Raw genomic sequence first — 24,438 nt, 5'->3', positions numbered from 1 at the left:
GTATTTTTTTAAAAGTGTTTATTACGTTCATGATACATATTTTCTTTTCCAGAAAGCAAGTTGGTACTTTTCTAATGGCGTTTAGATTATGATAAATTTTCTCTATAATCTAGTTCAATGTATCTTTTATTTTGCTACCCAATTGGTTGTTGGGGTACTTTTCTTTGACAAAGGGCAGTTTTTGGAGAACCCTGTGATAACAAGAAGAATGATTGCAACAATTGGTGGTTTGCTTGTTGTTCTTTACCTTGCTGGTAAGTTTTATTTGTAAGCACGCATATCAGTCATATGGAATATTATGTAATAATTTGAATTCTTCGTGTCGACACCCTCACTTCTTGAAAAAAAAAGTGTCATAAATGTGTCACGTAGGCCCTATAAACTAGAGTTCATTGCCTGCCATACACTATAGGATAGATCCTAGCAAATCTCCTACGATTTTTTTCCTAGAGTCAAAATCTCAACGTGTATGGCATCAGATTGGATGCCATTTCCTATGCTCTGAACAATCCTATGAGATTTCTCTTGTTTAGAGTATGCTTTATTTCGGAAAGAAAATTCATAAGATTTCGATTTAAGCGACATGAGGTGAGAGACAGTGAAGACAAATTTATTTTCTCCCCGCCATGTAGTTCAGCACTATAACGATCCGAAATGATAATTTCGCCTCGAAGAAGACATGATGGTTCAACCGGACCATAGATCAAAATACCAGCAACAACTTGTAGGGGTTTTAGAAACAATCTTGGACTTTGACCAAGATCCAACTACTATCGTGACCATAGCAGTTTCATTTTTCATCAAAAGTGATGCTGGAAACTCTCCCGGTTATTCTTCACATCCAGGTAACTGTATACCTCCAGATGGTGACTGGGTTGTTTGGTTGATTTTGAGTTTTCGCATCCTTTCCAACATCGAAGCTATATTAGACATGTGCCTACAGCTTAATGTGGAATCCTGACCACGACTTCGATTCTTGTTGACTGGAGTCAACTCATGTGGCACTCGAGTCTACCTTTATCATCTTCCCGATTCACCGAACAAGAGTGGTATGTTATATGCCTAACTCGTTTGAAATACCATGAATACTTTCCCAAGGGTCCGTTACCACAGTGTTCCTGAGCATAATATTGGTAGGTAGTCACGGGACTTGGCAATACTGTGTCATCGGAACAAAATGTGACAACCCAACGGGGAATAGTGCGTCTATTTGCCATTCTTGATCCAAATGCCAGGTTAATATTTCTTGCGGCTTGCTGTTCCTTCCTACAAAACGAGAAATTTAAAAAATATAGTAAAAAAAAGTTGTAGTTGCTGAGTTCGGTAGGAACTCTCTTCAATTGAAAGATGAGAAAAAATATTAATTAAACTATCCTCGTAGAAAATCATTTTTTTTTTGTTGTTTTTTTTAAACGAAACTACACAATTTCTGTGTGTGTATTGTATATGTATATTAGATGTAATGTCTTTCCTTAAAATAAAATGTAATAATGGTCGTTTCTGTTACAGTGTACGTAGCTGTTCCATATTACCAAGTCGGTGAGCGATATATGCCTTACTCAAAGATCAAAGTTGATCATGATTATTTACGTAGAGAACTGAATCACATGGAAGAGAAATTATCCTCTCTGCTTCTACAACCACCAAAATACAGTAGAGAGCAGGAACTTCTGTCTACTGTGCAGGTAAAAAATTGTTTAAATAAGTTCATAATTTTATTCTCAAAGAAATAAAGAATTCCCTCATTTGATAATTTAAATATACGAGGTTTGGCTAAAAATAATGGGTTTGACAACCCTCTCAGCAGTAGGGAAGTCCTAAAAGGCAGAAGTCCTAAACGGCAGAAGTCCTAAAAATATAGGCACTAGTCCTAAATTTTAGGACTTCTGCAGTTTAGGACTTGTGCCGCGATATGATTTTTAGGACTTCTGCCTTTTAGGACTTGTGCCGTTTAGGACTTGTGCCTTTTTCATTCACTTGGTTTAGTTCTGAAATTCGCCACCACCACACGAAATTGGGACGATGCAGCAACTAGTTGGCAATAATGTTACGAACGTAGCTAATTCCAACAGTAACAGCTATATTTGTACTACTATCACTATTTGTTCTGCACTTATACACGAGTTACATAATACAACCTATTTCATTCTAAGAATTAATTACATAATTAGTTAAGAAATTAGTTTCTTTCGAATGGAGATACGAGAAACCCAAGACAAATTCCTAAAACAAAAATAAATAAATAAATAAATAAAATGTTTAAAAAGCATATTTTACAAGACTTCTGAAACCAAGCAAACATTCAGAATTGCAATATATACTATGCGGAGCGTATTTTATTAATAGTAGGACAAAAATCCACCAAAGTTTACTTAATTAGGACAAAAGTTCACTAGACGTTTCACGAGTGAACATTAAATACCAACTGTATACATAAAGAACGCAGTAAATTTAAAATTGAACAAAGAACATTTATTATGCAATACAGTGAGTGACATTCATAAGTCCTAAATGGCACAAATATAGGCATTAGACCTAAAGTTTAGGTCCTGTGACATTTTTGCAGAAATTACTACATATTCATTTAGGGATTAATTTACTTCAAAACAACACAAGGAAAACAAAATTTATGACGTACATAACTAATACACAATATTATGTTACTAATATGAGGTCAACGGTATGGAAATAAAGAAAAACAGACATTATGAAAGATCTGGGAATCACATTTGGTAGGAAGTTAAAATTTTGTCAACATAGAAATATATCATGGAAAGAGCAAGAAAGGACAATAAGCTTCATTTATTTATTTATTTATTATTTCAGAACGATAGAATATGTATTTATACAAATAACTTGTAAGAACTAAGGTTCTGTAATTTGAAACAGTATATCTAAAACTTTGACTAACAGATTGACAGTATTCTTCTTACGGACGCGATGGTAGCGCCACAAGAGATTTTTAGGACTTCTGCAGTTTAGGACTTCTGCCTTTTAGGACTTCTGCAGTTTAGGACTTATGCCGTTTAGGACTTGTGCCGCGAAATGATTTTTAGGACTTCTGCCGTTTAGGACTTCTGCCTTTTAGGACTTCTGCCATTTAGGACTTGTGCCGCGAAATAATTTTTAGGACTTGTGCATTTTAGGTCTAATGCCGTTTAGGTCTTGTGCCTTTTAGGACTTCTGCCGCGTCCCCGGGTTCTATACGTGGAGCAGTGCGGAGCGCATGCGCCCAGAGTAACCTTGAACCTTCAAGAAGAGACCCTAGATCCGCTTTCAGTTGGATTTAGTCTGTGAGCAGCGATTGAAGAGTGAAGCGTGCAATCGTGTTTAAGAGAGAATAATAAATGTGAAAATTAACCAACGCATTAACTTGAAATTCCTTGTGAAAGAAATCACCGAGTGACTGTTCAAACTGTTGTAGGATCTATATGATGATAATACAATGTCACGTACGTGAGTGTTTGAGTGGCACAAACGCTTCAGCGAGGGACGCGAGAAAGTTCATGGTGATGAAATATCGGGTCGTCCTGTCACAGCAACAACAGAGAAAAGGGTGTGTGAAGTGACTAACATTATCCAGAAAGATCGCAGGCTCAGCATTCGAATGATAACAGACATGGTGGGCATCGATCAAGAATCTGTCCGCGCAATTCTGCACGACCATTTGAACATGCGCAAAGTTTGTGCTAAAATGGTAGCAAGAAACCTCACGTAGGAGCTGAAGGACTTTCAGAAGCACGTATGCAGTGACACAATAGAATGCCTGGAAGCAGAACCTGGTGTGTTAACGAAAATAGTCACTGGTGACGAGACGTAGATCTTTCAATACGATCCTGAAACGAAAAAGTAATATATGCACTGGGAAATTCCTATATCATCACGAATGAAAAAGGCATGCAAGAACAAATCAAAATTAAGGTCATGTTCATAGTGGTGTTCTTTCATGTCAATGGTCTTCTTCTGATTGAATAGTTATTATCAGGTAGACAATGAATAAGCGGTATTATCAGCAGGTTTTAGTGAAGCTGCGAGAACGCGTCAGAAACAAAGATACCCTTTTATGGAAGAACAATAAATGGATTGTGCATCACGACAATGCTCCTTCGAATACTGTTTTGACCTTTAAGCACTTTCTAGCAACTAAGAAGAATCTAGTGTTTTAACATCCACTTTATTCACCGGACTTGGCACTTGTGATTTTTTTTTTATTTTTTCGAAAGTGAGATCCACTTTCAAGGTTACTCATTTTCAGACTGGAAGAGGTGAAGCAGTAAACGGCAGCGGTACTCAAGACGGTGACACTTCAAGATTTCCACAACTGCTTCTAACAATGGAAACTTCGTATGCAAACGAGTATAGAGAGGGAAGGGAGTATATTTAAGGGGATCACCTTTAATTTGTAAATTTGTGACAATAAACTGTAGTATAGGCACCAATCCCGTTATTTTTGTTAGCCAGATCTCGTATCTCAGTGTTTTGCAACAGTTGTTGATGAACAGCGTTGGCAACCAAATATAAAGTTGTATTTTTGAAATAGCATCACATCAGATTATTGCTGTGCATGGTATTGTATTTTTTTCGTCCATTGGAAACCACATACGTCCTTAGATATGATATTTATCTAAGTATTTTTTTTCGAGGTAAAACCGTTCTAAAAGCAAAATTTTCAGTTTTTCATAACAAAGTCTTCAATCCAGCAGACCGTGCAGGTCACACTAATAATTTCAATGACGCTTGAGAGCCACTGAGCTGTATTGCAGAGAACTGTATGATGCTAGCCCCAAGCGGTACTAAAGTAGTAATAGTACACTTAATGTTGTAGCTAGATAAATGGTCGATAAATAGCGTCGGAGATGGTTCACTCGAATGTGCTGTCCAGTGTCACTCAGTTGTAAAAACACTTGTCTGCAGGTGCAAGCATCTTTCGCGTCAACTATAAACCATTAGTGTATACTGTCAGAGCTTTCTCTTAAAGTGTGAATAATTGCGGCTAATAACAAGTGAATTTACAGTGAGTAAGAACCGTGAGTGATTGAAACCACTTTCCATTAATGTGGTGTATATGAGTAAAAAGCATAAGTCAAATATTTCGTGCCGAGTTTTTATTGAAAAGTGGTCTACTTTGTACTTCAGTGCCGATCAATGCTAAGCCAGCGTATTTTTGTCTTCCACAAGTCAGTGTCAGTATCAAAAGATATATCAACGTAGTACTTTCATGTCAGTACAATAGAAAAGAAAACGACACAATGAGACAAAAATGCATCCAATTTTGATCACCTTCAAGGGCTGTTTCGTGAAGACAATTTGATTTGAAATTCCAGCAAGGTTTGTTACAACGCCAGGAACAGAGATCGAAGTTTGAAGTAAAGTTAAGTTGTTGAAAAACCAAAAGTATTCGTGGAGAGCGAATTTGTGAAAGAGTGTATCATCGCTGCTAGAGAAATTCTGTGTCCAAATAATAAGGATGGTTTAGAAAACTCAGTTTGCTTGAGTAACTGTTGTACAATATGTCGAAGAACTTGTCATTGAGACATTGAAGGAATAAAATTAACGTCATATTCACTTGCTTTAGATGAGACCACAGATGTGAAAGGTACACACGGAAAAGAAAGTATTTGACAGTTGACATTTTTTTTTTTTTTTTTTTTTGCCAATGAATTAATTAGGATCTTTCTGTTGTTATCCTTAGAATACTTATAATTTGATAACTTGCCAAAATCTGTACTTTAATAGTTTAATTTATTGTTGAGTTATTAGAAAAGAAATTTTGTCAATTGAAGAATATTTTCTTTTGTGACTGTACAGCATAATGGCTATCTTTATTCGTGACATTGACCGGCGATTCCATGTGACACAAGAACAGATAGCTTTCGTACCTATGAACGACACTACAAAAGACACTGAAATTCTTGAAGTGTCAGGAAAATGCTCTGGCGGGAGGCGTTTCGATCTCAGCTTATCCAACCTAAAATTCGGCCGCTAATTGAGAGTAGTGTGAGGCAGTCAATCTAAGAGCAGAGGAGATAATGGGGAAAGAGGCTTGTTTCATTTGCCGTACATTGAAAATAGTTGAGACAGAGGATTGATATATCGCTTGTAAAGGCGCACAATGAAACCACGGAAAGAACAGTTGTTTGTTACTTAGAAAAGACACCTACTGGGAATTTATGCTAGAGTCATGTTTAGACATTGAGCTTCATAAATACATTATAATTCAGTCGATGGAAGCATTCCTAAGCAACACCAAGCATACTAATAGTTTTAAGTAAATATTTTTTTAACGAATAGCAAAGGATCGGTATGCTGGTGTTCACATTGAGATAAAGAAAGCATTCTGTAATAATTTTCATATTGACTAGTACGATTTACGTTATGTGTAGTCCAAAATTTATACATTACAAATATCATCAATTAATATCAAATAAATTAATTTACCAAATGATGAGTTATATTTAAAAAGCAGAGAAATAATCATTCTTAGAAGGGTCACGGTCAGGCATACCAAAAAAAAAAATCTGTCTTTATATTATTGATATAGTGATACAAGATTAAAATTTCTACTGACATTTGTCATACAGTTAACGTTAACATATTGGATAAAGTATTTAGTCAACTACTGTAAACACTAAAATTTTATTTATTTAATTATTTGTTTATTTATTGAGGAGTGATATGAGGGTGTTCGTAACATTCACCATGGAACAAATACTTGAATAAACCTACTTCAAGATTTCGTGGGATTGAGCTTTTCAAAGGTAGTCTTTTTTATTTTTTCCCTGAGCAAACTAGTGCAAAGTTATTACATGAACGTAGTGAGCCTACTTACGTTACTTGAAACTAATGTTTTCTGCAGCAGAAATATGATTGTAACCATCACGTGTTTATTAAGTTGACTCGATTATTGTTTTGCGTGAGATTGGAGTGTATACAGCCCGTGAATATGAGTTAATAATCTATGATTTGTTCCTTTTTATCTCCCGGCATAAGTATAGGGGAGCTTATAGTTTCTCCAAGTTTACGTATATGTGTATGTGGTATTTTATTTCTCTGTAACTACTGGCCGGATATGAACCAATAGGCCATGGTCAAATGAATAAAACTGTTATATTTGGTGGCTGGGCTCGGTCAGGGACAGGCTTGGCTCGGTTTGACTCACATTCCATGTGGTACTTTATTTCTTGGTAATTACCGGTCAGATCTGAACGAAATAATGGTGGGCAAGTAGCCCATCGCCTAAGCCCTCTTTCATACGAAGCCACTGAGTTGCGCCATTGCACCACTGCTTGCCAAACATTGCTTTAAATTGGAGCTTTCATACGAAGCAACTGTAATTGCTTCCACTAAAACAGTTGCTGCTACTGTCTGCTGTAGCGCAACCGTCTCGAGCAATTCTCAATATCCGCTACTCGTCGAGAAGCATTATTTTAAACAAAAACTTTCGCACGGGTCGCCACCGCACAAGGTTGTTAATGTATCTTTTGTATATTTTCTATATATACTAGCTGAACCTGCGCTCTCTACACAGCGCATCATTCGCATATGAGCATAAATCTCCTTCTCATTCCTCAAAACATATGCATATGTCCCTTTACAGACACAAGTGAAAGACGTCTTGATTTTAAAAAAATCGGCAAGGGGTATCATAAAGGGGAGATTTTTTCGATTATTTTTTCTCAATATCTCGCACCGTTTGCAAGATTTGAACCTACTTCCGGTGGGAGTTTCTAATTCATGTATGACCAGTGTTTTCTTTCTTCTTGCATGCAGTATGTAATAAGTAAATACATTACATATACAATTAATTATAATGTTAGTTATATATGGTGTTCATTGGACAAAACACTCAAAAAATAAAGATTTATCTTAGACTCCAGAAATATTTATCCTTCCTTTTTCACTATTATTTGGCTATGGAACAAACGCCTGATACATATACAACCCCAATATACAACATTGTGGTGTTGGAATGTATAACGTATAGGATACGATGCTTTAGTTTTTTTAAATTTCAACGCTTCCAGTGTACCCTAAAAAATGTAATAAAGAAATAATGGCCATGTTTTTTTTTTTTAAATATTCATTTAGAACTGGACAATCTACGCAAAATTTCCAATCGATCAGTGAAAACGTCATCTTTCTAGAGCCTGTAGTTTCCGAGATCTCAATGTCGAAAGGATTGACCACAAACATATAAACATAGTTTAAAAGAACTCGGAAGATGGAAGCACAATTCACATGCATTGATTTTAGAGAAGGCTTATAAAAATACAGAGGCTTTGAACAATAATTTTATATTATATACTTTATGAAAAAGATATAGTTAACTAATTTAGACTATTTAAAGTACAAATACTCAAAATGTTTGTCTCTGTTAAACGTGAAATCACACAACCGTAAATAAAAGATTTGAAAGCCAAAGTTATAGGTTGAAGCTCAGGCGCTTTTAAAAGATAAATTCTAGCATTTTAATAGATAGATACTTAGTTTGAACATTGATCAGAGACAAAAAATGCACAATTGTTTATCGCTAAAAATTTACCTTATTTTACACCATACACTGAAATTTTCACCTGTCCTAAAATAACTATAGACTATTCCTATGTTTTGTGTTAAAATGCACTGCAATCTCTGTTATGAACGCATAAGATACCAGGAACAGATTGCTGCCTGCTTCTTTATACAGGGTGGAGTAGAGGAGACGCACCTTTTTTTTAGACCGCTAGTACTCAGCGGCGAGTAGGGGTATGGATTTTAGGCGATTAGCAGCTTAGACAATGCAGTTTCAGTCGCTATGGAACATTGGAGCGTAGAGCATCGTGTGTTCGTGGTCAAGCTCTTTTTTAGAAACAATCATTTTGTGGTCATGGTTAAATGTCTTTTCCGTCGAAAGTTTAATATCGAACGTCCAAGTACAGTTCCAGATCGAAACACTATACTTCGATGGGTTGCAGCGGTCAGACGTACTGGATCTGTGATGAAAAAGAAACCTAGTCTTGCCCGTTCAGTTCAAACTTCGGAAAACGTAGACAAAGTGAAAAGGACAGTTCTTGCTAGTTCGATTCGCTAGGAGACAGGTTGTACCGCTGGATATGTCACGTCGTTCGCTTCATCGCATCTTACAAGCTGATCTCAAATTTTCTTTTTCAGTTTCAGATATTAGCGAATAACCTTAAACTTCAGACACCGTAAACCTACCTATATTCTGAAATTTCGTTGTTGGATATTTAAAATAAAATACTTCTTCCTTTATAGAAATACACTGGATGCGAGGCACAAAATCTAACTGAATGTTTCTCCAAAGAATTTCTGAAATACCTACTTTACTATCTTGAAGAATGTCCTCAGGTTAGACAAGGTATGTTGAAGAGGTTAAAATTTTTGAACAGTTTGTATACCATCTATACTACACTAAGGCATCATTGTGCTACTGTATATTAAATGTAAGTTAAATCTATTTCATTCATTTTAATAAAAAAAGAGTGCACCTTTTAATGTGAATTTTTGTCTCTATACTGCTCATAACAATATATTTTTATCAGCAGTAACAACAAGGAATAGTGGATCATGGCTCTGTACGTAATCACGGTGGGAACAACTTATCTTGGACAATTAAATCATAAGGATAGGATTGATCATAGCAGCTCGGACCTCCTTCAAAACTGACATGCTTTTGTGCTTATTGTTCTGTAGACTCTTCTACGTGCGATTCTGAAAATAAGTCTTAAATAGAAGTGGTTGGTTGGCCTTTTTATTTCTTTTTTAACATTTAAAAATAAAGCAAACATTTCATGTGGTTGTAGTGCAAGCCCGCAAACAATTGCGCGGGTCGCCACTGATTTACTGTGGAAAAAACAAAGGCATTATTAAAATTATGGCCTATGTGTAATATTACTAGCAGGTAGTGGTTTCCAGATTTCCTCCGGGGACAAATTTGAATAAATGGGGTGAAAGTAGTGCTGTGAAAATAAGGGGAATCCAAGCCGAACACGATCAGAGAAAAGCCACGGGGGAATTTCGTCGCTCTTCCCGGGTCATATCCTGAAATAATTTTTATCAGGATATACGAATGATTGCTTTAATCAGTTCACAGTAAACAAAGAGTAGAGTAATCGCAGAAAATTGGTTCATAGTGTGCAACTCAACCACAACCACATAGGTCTATGTTTCACCAAAGCTTCCTTGAAGGATCATTTTCCACCAGAAACTAGTTTTCATTTCTCATTTTTTTTCTCAGGAAGAAATCACGGAAACAGTAAATGCTAGGTAAACTTTTGCTCTAGTAACGAAAATCCTGATAGTCGAATAATTACATAAGTAACACTATTTTTTCAGTAAAGATAATTTTTCCATGTAATTCTTCAGATCCAGCATCGGATATAAAATTTGTGCTATATACAATATTCAAATTTGCATAACTTACTGTCATAATACTGAAAATAAAACATTATTATTATTATTATTATTATTATTATTATTATTATTATTATTAGTAGTAGTAGTAGTAGTAGTAGTAGTAGTAGTAGTAGTAGTAGTAGTATTTGCGTAGGGGCGACGTTAGTTACTACAAGGGTAAAAAGCTACCCCTTCATTTTATTAAATTAGTTATCATATGACCTGTGCTATAAAGCTACTGCTTCATTTTCTTTTAAAATTAATTATCATATGATCTGTGCTATCTCATGTATTTATTTATTTAGCCAAGTAAAATCAATCAGTTATCACCAGGGGTAGATTAACCGTTAAAAAAAAAAAAATAAGTATGTTCTTAGGACATGAAGAGAAGGGGGCACCACACAATGTTGACAAACTTGAAACTGAGATGAAGAGAAGAGAAGAGAGATACAAAGAAATAGCAGAGATTTTCTTTCCTAAATGGTCTGCCACATAATCTTACTTTATCCCACTAATCATCTACCAACATTGAAAAGAATTCCCAGTGGTGTCAGAAGCTGATTAGTGCTTGTTCAGAGGACTTCAAGAGTAATTTCTCAGTTGAGCTTCAGCAGTTTTATTCATACGGTACATGCGCAAAGAATGTTTGAACAAGACTCACTGTCAGTCATATTGCACTTTATAAAATAATGGTAGAGGACAATATTAAGTGTGCCTTTCCAAATTTAGACATTAGCTTTCGTATACTTCTAACATTAATAGTTAGAAATTGCTCAGCTGAGCATCCACTTTCGCATAATCAAAATAACTATGCAACAAGGCAGGCTGGATGCCTTATGTATATTAAATATAGAATCAGATGCATTCCGTTTTCAACGAACTTAAAAAGTTCGTTACTGAATTCTCTATGTCTGTGTGTCTATCGATCTGTCTGTCGGTCTGTCTGTTATTTTCGATTTTTTTTTTCAATTTTGAACCCTGCATTTCATAGAGCATCAAAAACTATCTGAGAAAGTGATTAAATGTTTTGCATCACTCTTACCGTTCCCGAGATATTGGCCTAAAAATGACCGATTTCCAGAGATTTGAGGAGCCATATCTCGGGAACCGTAAGTCATACAGAGATCATATTGGTGTTGGTCAATATCTAAAAGAATGGTAAATATTTTGGTATTAAATAGTAACCGATGGGCACTGTCCAACTGACCATTGGTTTGGCCAATGGCCAGTTGGATAGTAACCATCAATTAATATTGATACGAAAATGTTTAAAATTCTATTAAGGATTGATTAACACCAATATCATCTCTCTATGACTTACAGTTCCCGTGATATTGGCCAAAAATGGCCAATTTCAAAATATTTAAGGAGCCATAGCTCGAGAACCATAAGTTGTAGAGAGATGATATTGATGTTGATCAATACCTAAGAGGATGGAAAATATTTTGATACCAAATAGTAACCGGTGGCCACTGTCCAACTAATATCGGTACCAAAATTTTTACCATCATCTTAGGTATTGATTAACACTAATATAATCTATCTATGATTTACCGTTCCCTTGATATTGGCCAAAAAAGTTGCCAATTTCTAGATATTTAACGACGAACCATAGCTCGGGAACCATAAGTTGTAGAGAGATGATATTGACGTTAATCAATACATAAGATGATGATAAATATTTTGGTACTAAATAATAACCGGTGGCCACTGTCCGTCCAACTGACCATTGGTTTTACCAGTGGCCAGTTGGATAGTAGCCATCAATTAATATTGGTACGAAAATGTTTAACATTCTATTAAGGATGTATTAACACCAATATCATCTCTCTATGACTTACTGTTCCCGTGATATTGGCCAAAAATGGGCAATTTCTAGATATTTAAGGAGCCTAATCTCGGGGACCGTAAGTCACACAGAGATCATATTGGTGTTGATCAATACCTAAGAGGATGGCGAACATTTTGATACTAAATAGCAGAGATGGGCACCCTCACTCATTTTTGCCCTCAAGAGGGCCGCCCTCACCCTCACTCACCCTCATTTCGGTATATGAGGGTGAGGGTGTCTGAGGGTGAGGGTGAAAGAGACTATTGAGGGTGAGGGTGTCTGAGGGTGAGGGAATCAACTGAGGGTGAGGGTGAGGGAGTCGATTGAGGGTAAGGGTGTCTGAGGGTGAGGGTGAAGGAGTCGACTGAGGGTGAGGGTGGCTGAGGGCGAATATGAGGGAATCAACTGAGGGTGAGGGTGGCTGAGGGTGAGGGTGAACATGTCGATTGAGGGTGAGGGTGGCTGAGGGTAAGAGTGAAAGTGTCGATTGAGGGTAAGGGTGCCTGAGGGTGAGGGTGAAGAAGTCGACTGAGGGTGAGGGTGGCTGAGGGCGAATATGAGGGAATCAACTGAGGGTGAGGGTGGCTGAGGGTGAGGGAGAAGGAGTCAACTGAGGGTGAGGGTAAATGAGGGTGAGAGTGAGGAAGTCGATTGAGGGTGAGGGTGAATGAGGGTAAGGATGAGGGAATTGATTGAGGGTGAGGGTGAGTGAGGGTTAGCAAAAATGCCCATCACCAGAATGAATTTCTGAAGGATGTTTGCTTGAAAGTTATTTGTTTGGGAAATGGTTCAAATAGCCCATTCCTCCCTGCGAACTCCAAATAAAGCAGCAACCTAGTTGACACAGAGTGACGTAATTAGGTCATAAAACATTAGCTGGTACAGTGTACGAATTAATGGGAATGGTGAATGGGATATTCCGTGTGACAAAAATGTAATTCCCTCCCTGAAGGAATTCATTTTTCTTCTCTCTAGTATTTTTTTAAAGTGGTCATATAGATAGAAAAGATAATAACGTATTTTATGTAACGAAACAAAAACAGGCATTTATATCTGACTTGAAACATATCAAAAACATTTTTGCAGTCGTTAGAATCACACAGTTTGTTTCTTGGAATAGTTACTTATTGATGCAGAAAATTTTCCTTTTGTCAGAAGCAAACTATAGAGGCTCGAAAGGGATGCAAAGGTAACAAAAATTCTGCAATTCTGGGAAAAGCATACATTGTAAGACGTGTCAATCTCAAAAGTTGTCATAACATTCGTTGTAACGGATGATCTATAAGTTAATTGAATGACGTATTAGCCTCTATCTCTCTCTCTCTCTCTCTCTCACTATATATATATATATATATATATATATATATATATATATATATATATATATATATATATATATATATATATATATATATATATATATATATATATATATTCGTTTTCACCACTGAACTTAAAGTATTTTAAATTTAATTGATACGTTTGAGATTTGTTTGCCTGTTTAAATGTACAGTACACATCATGTTTTGCCACTCCAATATAGAAACATAATTAGGGGTTAGTTCAACTTTAACTAATACAAATTTAAACTACTGTTACTTATTTTCTAACCCTCCTCATCGCTAGTCGGTTGCCTGTCTTTACACAAGCAGTGACACAACTAAGTCACGTCGCTCAGTGACTGAATGAGAAGGGGCAGTTACATGGGAGGGGTCCTTTCAACTGAGGGTGGCCTTCCAGTTGACCTTCTGAAAAAGAAAGTGATGTTGCAATTTTTACCGTCTTGCTTACTGATTTTTCAGTAGTCTCCAGATTTATCTAGATTTTTCGTTACTTTTGTTTTCGTTGCATCCTCCTTTTGTTTCTCTTAGCTTGAAGGGCATAGTTCTGGGATGTTAAACTGAAATATTTCAATTAATTTGAATTCAATTTGGATAGGTTTTAATGACAAGAAAAAAGAAATCAATCATTAGTTTCATGATATGTGCTTATTTTACTCTTAAATATATCATATTGTTAAAATTATGTAACTTCCACAACTATAACGCTTGTACGAACCAAACATGTTAAGTGGTTTGCCCCTTTCCTTCCCCCCTCCACGTAAGGCATCAGTGCCGCAAAAGCCCGATGAGAAAAATATATAATCTTTCCTTGCCACCGCCAGAAATCCGTCCTTGACCGCCCCTGTCCATACTATTATATTGATATTCTTTAATGATTGTATTATTATAATATTATTATTATTACATAATGTATCTATTGATAATATAAGTTTAGCGATGGCAACAACGTATCACTTCGACAGGAAACACGTGCCATTTATGGCTTATTTGGAGTGTTATTTACGAGGGCGATTAGGGTAAATTTTCTGCTTGAGTACAAATGAAGCCGGTTGGGGACCAATAGAACGTCTCTTACTATTATTTGTAATGTGTGATATTTATCCACTTTTAAGAGTGTGACATTTCAGGCTGATAGAAATGTCTTTACCATAGATTTTCATGAGTGGTGTTTGAGACTGGCATTTGTATTTGTTGTTTTAGTAACAAATTCCATGGCATCTTTTTTTTTTTTTTTTTTAACATAAACATCATAGAGTAAGGAAACCTCTTGAATTTACAAGGTAGGAAATTTATATATAGTCTTCTTTCGAAAGCTACTCTGAAACAACGGCGTGTCGCTTCCCACAACTCGATTTTGGTGTTGTTTGTCACAATATTTTTATTGAGGATTCCTATTCCAGTAAAGATTAACACATATCTGACGAAACAGCTAATGTTGCGGGAACTTATATTTGTATTGATCCCTTGCAAAAAAAAAAAAAAAAAAAAAAAAAAAAAAAAAAGTGGTGAGTGTTCTCGCTTTCGGGATAAGTCTCATACAATCTCGCTGCTGAAAAAATATTTAGCTCCAAATGAACACGAAACATCCTAAATTTCACGATAGCTTCGTAAATTGACCATTGCATTTCTCTTTTAACGGAGTCCTTTATATTAACTCATTTTATATAATGTACTACGTATTTTTCCGTTATTACTTGACCAGCGAACGAGTGCAGGCGGCCGGTTTTGGAACTAATATGCAAGCAGCAGTGTTTCTAAGCAGATTATCTGTAATTAATCTATCACAGTTCTTTTTGTCGTGTTCGTAATAAACCACTTCACGCATATGCTCAAGTAAAGACTAACAATTTCAAAAGTTATTGAAGTTATTTGCAGAACATTTTAAGTAACAAGCAAAGAAAAAGGAAAAATATATACATCCTCGATATTAACTTGCGAATAAACTGACCTCAGTATTGTACAAAAGATCAGATGCTCTCTATGGGAAAGAAAACGAATTAAAATTGGTCGATTCGACTCGTTCCGAAATTTTTGACGAGAGGATATGTAGGATGTGTACTCATTATTTTCTGGTGACTGTCTCTAGTATTTTTAAGTCTATAAAATATGCATAGGGACAAATTCAAGGAAAGTTCGGGACAAAAAATCATCGGAGGAAGCAAATTGTAGAGTACTCACAAAAAACACTAGAACTTTTGGTAGACATATGATCTCCCGTTTTCAAAAATATAGGGTATGCTTATCCATGTATATGCTCCTTCTTTCGTAAATATAAAGTGAGAAGTGAATCGAGGAGAGTCAAGAAAATTGTCGAGTTTTGTAGGTATGACTAGTTCACCCAAATGTTACATCTCAATTTCAAACACTGTTTAGTAATTAGTAAACAATGATTAATAATTAGTATATATATATAGTATGGCGCTAAATTCGTTGTACAAAAGCAGAGGAGTGATTCCTGAGAGTAAAACAAACAAAAAAAGTTCCAATAAACATAGGGCGAAAACCCCATCGTTTACGTGTTATAGGCTGCCAAAAACAGGAAAAAATGAATTTTAAAGGTCCATAGCTCCGAAACTATGGGACCTACCGTAGTCGGATCAAGATTTCACTTAGGAACTAGTATGCGCCCTATCCAAAAATGCGTGTTTCAGAATCTTGAGGTGCTTCCACAACAATTTTTATAGAGGGAATTTGACTACGGGCTTATGATATAAAGTACTCTCCAACTACCTCCATAAAAATTGTTAGGTGAGTACCTTAGGATTCTAAAATATGTATATTTGGATAGAACACATACTAGTTCCTAAGTGAAGTCTTGAGCCGACTACAGAGATCCCATAGTTTTGGAGCTATGGACTTTTAAAATTCATTTTTTCATGTTTTTGGTAGCCTATAACACTTAACGACGGGGTTTTCGCCCTATGTTTATTGGAACTTTTTTTGTTTGTTTTACTCTCAGGAATCACTCCTCTGCTTTTGTACAACGAATTTAGCGCCATACCATATATATATATATATATATATATATATATATATATATATATATATATATAGATAGATAGATAGATAGATAGATAGATAGATAGATAGATAGATATAGATATATAGATATAACTTGATAAGGTAATTGTATGAACCCAATAAAGATCATTTATCAACGTTTAAAGATACGCAACTCATTACACAATTTACTTCAATAATAAATATGATTTAAATGTTGTTATATCAATCTTTCGTGGACTCGTCGTAACCTGGAAGAATTCTGATAAATTTTACATGAAACTAAGACGGAAATTAGGACACATTTTTTTTTACAAAAATTTACAAAACGAGACGAGGAAATTTTGATTCGAGACGAGACTTTTAAAAATATTTACGACACGAGACGACAAAACCTGAATTCTCATCTCGTCTCGAGGGCAACGCTATGAGCAAGAGAGTAAGAAATCAAATATGTACGTTCATGTTCCTTTAAGCTGCACTAAGCTGCAAGTATTCCCAATGTTGCATTGGAGCGGAGGGTGAGCGATTAAAGTGGGGTGCCCGATAATTGAAGGTTCCTTATAACTCCAGTGAAATTCAGAAAAAATCTCTGAATTACGTAAAAAAAAAAAAAAAAAGAAAAAAAAAACATTCAAAATACATTTTCAAGGCAACTCTTACAGTCATTGCGTTATTATAAGATTAATTCTACTTCTGAAACTGATTAGAATGAATATGTATTTGAATAACGAAACCCCTCTCATAAGTTTTTTCAAAGTATCAAGTTTGAGAAGAACGAAGTTTCTTCCACTGTTGTTATCTCATTGCTCATGATACCAGTGATGAAACAATTGGCCAGAAATTACGCGGTCGCTTCTTACATCAATTCATGAAGAACATGATTCCCAATATTAGGTAGCTAATTTCAGTATTAACAAAAAAAGAAAGAAAAAAAGAAAAGAAAAGAAAAGAAGAAAACAAGAAAAGAAAAAAAGGCACCCAATCTCTTGCAACCATGTGTAGCACATTTTAATACTTACACTTAAAATAAAAATACAACTGGATAAAGACGATTGCCTTTGTCTTTGGATTTCATATGTGAATAACAATATAGGGCTTTTCAGATAGAAGAGGAGGAGGGGAAGGTTTTATTAAACAAGACCGTACATCTGATATGTTTAACTATAAACAGCTTGTGCTTATAGGTTAAACTCAGTCCTCTGAAGTCAATCGGCAAATGCCATTAAAATGTTAAAGAAAACAACGTATCAGTATTATTATATACTACAGACACAAAGATACCACTAGGCTCCCAATTTTTAAATTTATATTGTGTGTGAAAGCAGATAGTAGATTTAATTCTTTGTCACATGATAACTAGAACCTGAGAGAAATTCAGAGGGAGTCCAGGGGAAATTTCATTCCTTATAAATAAAAGTTGTGAATTTATTATGTACTGAAGCAGTTATACTTACGCTTACACTACCCATACAGTGATGTTTTATCAATACTTTTATTCAAACTACGAAGGGCTGGATTTCTATAATGATCTTAAATTAAGGATATACTGAATCAAATTTTACAAATCAATCCCGAAAGGTAAGCTATCCAATCCCATAAATCTTTAAAAAACGAAGGAAAAATTTCTTCACCTCCTTTTCCCTCAAATGATTCATTTCTCTAAAGAAAATGAAATTTCTTTATTTTAACGCCCATGATTATGTTGTTTATGCTAGAGGACGCAGGTGATTAATGAAAGTGAAGGATTGTAAAATTAAATTTTGGTCTTTCACTGGGATTCAAACCCAGAACCACGTACAGTCAAAGCACACGCACTAGCCAATAGACCAACGGAGAGGACTTCCACAGTTCTCGAGTGGAAACATATCGGAATTCTTCCCTGGCCAAAACTCGAGAAAATAATTTATTTGTCAACCGATAAAATACACTTAAAACAAACACAAGCATCGTGAGCCTTAAGCTTAATTTGATTTAAACTTACAGTTACAAGGTATATCGCAAAACTCTAAGCTATCAACCTTAAATTAACCTTTTAGTCATTGACATTGTCATTCCTTCGTTTTACAGGTTGATCCTGTTTTATAATGAAATCGAATAAAACGTAATCAATTTTTATACAATCTGCTTAATACACGGTAGAAGCTCACTGAATTGTCAATTGTGCTATGTTGTTCTTAAATTGGTAATTTCCATTCATATATCACTATTCACAATACATCTGTATTATTGCAGGAATGGTTCACTACAACTACATAACTTATGGCTTTCTTTATTAAGCGTAAACAGATTATGTTATGTATAACATCTAAACTAAAACTTTTAAAAACCGTTGAATACACTACGGGGTGAAACTCTCCGCTCTCCTGTCCCACCACGCTTGCCCTGGAACTGATGTAAACACAACATCAGCGCAATCCCTTCAAAATAACAATGCTATCCTGGTCAGGTAATATATTATGCAACTTAAGAACCGGCTTTTATATACTTAAAGTAATGTGTAGATGGATCGAAAAGTAGAACCACATTATGCTTACAATTCTCAAATGTATTACACATAACTTCTAGACTCAATGTGGTGCTATGAGGTAAATTTCATACTCCTAAACATCTTACTTAAGCTTTCATTAACTTCAATTTTTGTTCTTTTAGCAAAATACAGGCTATAATCAACTCGCCCTTTCAAATTTTCTATTCTTATATTCGGAGGCTGCTCTTGAGGGAACACCGTTATAGAATCAAAGTTTTCTTGCCTCAAAGTAAGAGAAAGAAAATAATCTGATCCAGTCAGAAGGTGAGGGGCACAATTCGGAACAATATTGCGGAGTCTTAGGTTCCCAAATCACTTGCATATATACACTTGTATAAGGAAAGCTTGGTGCAATATAGTGCGAAGGCACGTATTGTTCCCAGGGGCGTCATTTAGGGGGGGCAGGGAGGGACATTTGCCCCCTTCCGAGTTTGAGATGTGTATAGATTTTATCAATAGAATAGCAATAAATCAGTGAAAAACGCGAAATTTTGCTTATATCAAGGGGTCTTGCCCCCGCAAGCAAAATTCGAAATGCTCCTGATTGTTCCCAGAAGAAAAGAAAAATTCCAACTGTACTACCATACCAATTAATGAAGGCAAGAACAGCACTTATGATATTTATTGGCATCTGTCTCCTTTTTTAAAAACTTGTCAGCAGCAACGGGTCATAAGATATCCAAGGATACTAAAGATAGTTTTTTTTTTTTTTTTTTTTTTTTTTTTTACAAATTTGGCTTAGCACATAGGTGTCCAAACTCTCGAGCTCGTCACTCGCACTCAACTGAGCTCGGGGTCAATAATCAAGAGCGAGCCCGAATCCTAATAAAATAAGTCAGAGCAAACCGAAATGAGTGCGAGCCCAACTGAGAGAAGTGAACCGGAGCAGGAGCCCAACTGAGGGAACTGAGCTCGAGCGAGCCCAGTGCAAAATGACTATCTATTTAATTTATATATATGAAATATAAATAATAATATACTGTAGATATAATGTATACCTATGCATATTATTATATATAAATTTCAATCACTTTAATGAGAATGATATTTACCCTTACTTATTGTTTATTAAGTACATGAAGATAACTATGAGTGTGAGGGAGTCTATTGATGGTGAAGGTGGCTGAGGGTGACCAGGGTGAGGGTGGTTGAGGGTGAGTGTGATTGAGTTGATTCAGGGTAAGGGTGAGTGAGGATTAGCAAAAATGCCCATCTCTGGTATGAACCATAATCCTGCGATAAATAGTCTCGACGAAATAGCTGCTTGACTGAAAGTCTAAATTTACCTAAAAAGTAAATCTCAAACAGGTTAATAAAAAATATGTATTATGCAGTACTTCGACAGTGCTGCTGCAATTGAGTATTTTAATATATGTAATACAAATAATGTATTTTGAACTGTGTACAATACAAAATCATGTATACCCATATTGTGGAGTGTGTACTCTCTGTCATTTCATAATAAATAATAATAATATAAAAACACTAGTGCCTTTGTTTGACATGCTGTTTTCTATGACATACTGAGATTTGCCACCACGATAGATTTTTTAGAGAGTTTAGAGGTTCAGACCCTCTGTAGCAACGGCGCTGATTATTATTAGGTTATTACAAACATAATTTTTATCATTGTTATAACATAGTTTGTAGTAACATAATTGTATTATTTACGGTGAGTTTATGTCCGGTTAGCTTTTTTCCGCTTCTGCATCAATATAGGTGAGCTTATGTCCACGATCCGCCACTACACGCAAGAACCACGTAAGGATGGAAGAACTTAGGTAATTTCGTCACCGGAAATTTCGCCACCGGAATTTTCGTCACGGTAATTTCGTCACCGGAATTTTCGTCACCAAAATATTAGCATGTAGGTGATTTCGTCACCGAAAATTTTGACGTAGTAAATTCGCCACCGGTAATTTTGTCACCGAAAATGACCAGTGTCTTATTGAACATGACACAATGAATAAACTCGAAAAGATTTTGAAATTGCTTAGATTATTAAATAAATAGTCACATATTATTTTAAATATTATGTCTGAGATAAGAGAAAATTTTCGGTAATTCTATCTCAGAAGACATGGAAATTTTGTCACGGTTATCTTTTCATCTTTCTTGAACTAAGTAGAGTCAAACTAAGTGACCAAAAAGCTTACCTGATCTTAATGAAACTTGGAAAGCAATTCAGTTGGTATTGTACTCTGCAAAATCGAAGTTTCGGATACTCGAAGCAAGAACAAACACCAGTAGAAGATCATAATGCCAGCTTCAGTAAATGTTAAAAGCACAGGCAAAATGGGCCCCTAATGAGTTTGTATATTACTATTTACAAATTTTATTTTTGCCAATATCAAAATTTCCAAACAGAAAATAGTAAAGAAAATGTAAATCGTTATAATACCATAAGCGTTTTACATGTTCATTTTCTACTGTGCATCACATTAAATGAAACACCAAGCAAAAAATCTGTCAAACTTTTAGTTCCAGCGTTGTATGCTAAACACAAAGACTGGAGCTGTTTCTGCAAAGTCTGAAACGCTCTTTTAGTTTTCTTTTTTGGTGGTTGGCCCATAGCATCTTGATGAAGCATAGTTGAAACTGTTGCTTCATCTTGTTGAATTCCACGAATAAACCTCCAAATACTTGGGTGGGATATTCCTATCCTACCAGTTGATGAAACTTCTGGTTCCACGATTCACAAATATTCTTTGTCCTATGATTATTGTTCAGGGTGGCTTGGTGAACATTCCAGGTGTCTGGAGGATAAGGAGGGGGCACATTGCGTGAACGAATATTTCCAGATCGAGTTTTAACACGGCGATATGTGCCGGACACGTAAGTACTATCAAAATAGTCTAGAAGATCCAGCTCTTCCTCCGAAGCCTCCTCCCTTAGTTTTTGTATTCCTCGATGCACATCCGCTATAGGAAGAAATGCTAATCCGTTCATTTTCCCGCAAAACAGACGAAAATTTTCATCGTTCTTGTATCGTTCTGTGAGTCCAAATTCTTGAACCTATGGCCAGCAAAGCCTATTTTTATTCTTGAACCTATGGCCATTTGAACCTATGGTTCAAATTCTTGAACCTATGTACATATGGCCATCAAAGCGCAATTTTTCTCCTCCTCGTGTAGTATATATAATCTCCATGCCTCACAATAACTTCAATCTAATAAAACGATCACAATGAACTACACTCTGTATAGAACTTCACTCTACACTGTGAGCATTTCTGTGCTTAAATAGCAAGCAGAGCAAACACATCTGAAAGATGTGTAATTGGCTAAAACTGGGAAACGTAAACAAATCTTTGTCTCTGATTGGTCGAATACCTGTCCACGCTATTTAAAGGAAACTTCCAGACATATTTGTTTTTTTTTTCCTTTATATAAATTTGTTTTCTTAACATATTTTCAATAACTACTTACCAATGTTTACTCAGAGTTGAAATATAATATTCTTTCAATGGCCCCTTTTCACCTGACGTAGTCAACATGGAGGAAGGTCCAAGAGCTTAGACTCACAGAACAATACAAGAACGATGAAAATTTTCGCAAAATTCTGATATTGGCAAATCCTAATATTTGTAAATAATGATATACAAACCCGTATAGGTCCATTTTGCCTGTGCTTTTAACATTTGCTGAAGCTGACATTATGTTCTTCTACTGACGAAATTACTGTGTAAAAATTTCCGTGACGAAATTACCTACATGCTAATATTTTGGTGACGAAATTACCGGTGACGAAATTACCGTGACGAAACTTCCGGTGACGAAATCTCCGGTGACAAAATTACCGCCGCCCAGGATGGAAAACGTGCTAATTTAATTTCAAATATCTATATGTTAATGGTAAAAGATTCACTTTGGAAGAACTGGAAAAGAACGGTTCCCTATCAACTCTCCCTCCCAGATGTTGGTGTGCAACAAACAAGTTTAAATAATTCGCCTGGGGCGTATTCCAAGTAGCAGGGGTCTCTTTAGGGAAAAGCGAACTTTTCTGAATGCGCAGGTGGCGACTTGCCAGAGGGGCAAAAACACAGCCTCATAGTTGCCCTTCCGAAGTCTTCTAATCTTCCTCGTAGTGTTCATAGAACAACAGCGAAAGGCAAGATTTGATCCCTCCCCAGCACTCAACCATGCGTCAATCTGCGAGAAATCTTTGGTAACAGATTTCAAGAAAAAGTGATGTACTTGACAAAAGGAAACATCCCATGCTGGTAGAAATGTTGATGACAAATGCAAGCGGAAACACGGTATTGAGGACAATACAGAGATTGGAAGCGGAAAAAACTTGTAGGTTGCCTTCAACTGATCCAAGTGATTTATTCAAAACAACTGGGCATTCACAAAAGCATTTGCACACGATACCGGTAATGCCGGCGCCAGCTGCGGCAATGTCGGTGACGGCCATGATTTCAATGTAATGAAATCTTAGCTTGCACACGCACCGGCATTCACTGGCGCAAATCCCGGCGGGATGAGGGGACATGTCCTCTCCAATCTTGAAACTGGGGGACTGTCCCCCCAATAATCCGATTTGAAATGTGTATTTTAGGAAAAAATGTGATGATTTGTGTCGATTCCCACAAAGGAATGTGAGATGAAATTGATGTCCTCCCAGAATAAGCCTTAAATCTGCCCGCCTCCCAATGTTGAAGATGAAGACAGTTCTGCTCCCTGATCCTCCACAGGATTGTTTTTCAATGCAGCCGGCGTTATCACCGAAACCGGCTTTGTCGAAGGCAATGCTTCCTTCTGGGTGGTTGCACACACGGCCGGCAATGTCGCCTGGCTACCAGATACATTTCTACAGTTTAGGTAAAGTGAGTGATTGACAAGGCGCTGGGTATTCTTGTTTCGTTTCTTGTGTTTTGGAGTTTAGTTGTTTCCATTTCTTTTATTACAATTGTATATTATTATTATTATTATTATTATTATTATTATTATTATTATTATTATTATTATTATTATTATTATTATTATTATTATTATTATTTTACAGACTGTGTTGGAGTAGATAATTCCCTTTCTTAAATAAAATATAACACGTGGGAAACCTGGAGAGTGTCGATTTTTAAAATTAATTTTCTTCAGAGAAAATGTGCGATATCTGGAAGATATCGATTTCCGCCTAAATAGTTATCATCAAATACAATATACGAAATTTGGATATCCAATTTTCGTTGATTATTTTCGACTCTTTTTTTATTTTTCTTCTCTCTCTCTTTTTGATTATATCTTATTCTATCGTACTAATGCATTTAAATTTTATTATATTACAGCTTTGTGCGTTTCTACAGTCTTTGAATGAATGTTATGGAAATTGGAAGTTCA

At 35.8% G+C, this 24,438-nt stretch overlaps 1 protein-coding gene across 3 annotated transcripts in view; it reads left to right on the top strand.

Moving 5' to 3' along the window:
- Positions 1-24,438, top strand: part of LOC145663019 (klaroid protein-like) — a 98,570-nt gene that overhangs the window by 11,368 nt on the left and 62,764 nt on the right. The window contains exons 2-4 of one of the 3 annotated variants that reach the window (XM_081729161.1): positions 174-254; positions 1,510-1,685; positions 9,256-9,358. In XM_081729161.1, the coding sequence (XP_081585287.1) occupies positions 209-254; positions 1,510-1,685; positions 9,256-9,358 (325 nt within the window). In that variant the 5' untranslated portion in view covers positions 174-208. Of the gene's footprint in view, positions 1-52; positions 255-1,509; positions 1,686-9,255; positions 9,359-24,438 lie in introns of all 3 variants that reach the window. The other 2 variants (XM_081729154.1, XM_081729168.1) reach the window with 2 other exon arrangements.

This window comes from Thermobia domestica, chromosome 1 (assembly GCF_964235325.1).
Source record: "Thermobia domestica chromosome 1, izTheDome1.hap1.1, whole genome shotgun sequence".
Lineage (NCBI taxonomy): Eukaryota > Metazoa > Arthropoda > Insecta > Zygentoma > Lepismatidae > Thermobia > Thermobia domestica.
Note: the sequence above shows the minus strand (reverse complement) of the source record. Positions and strands in the feature narration are given on the sequence as shown.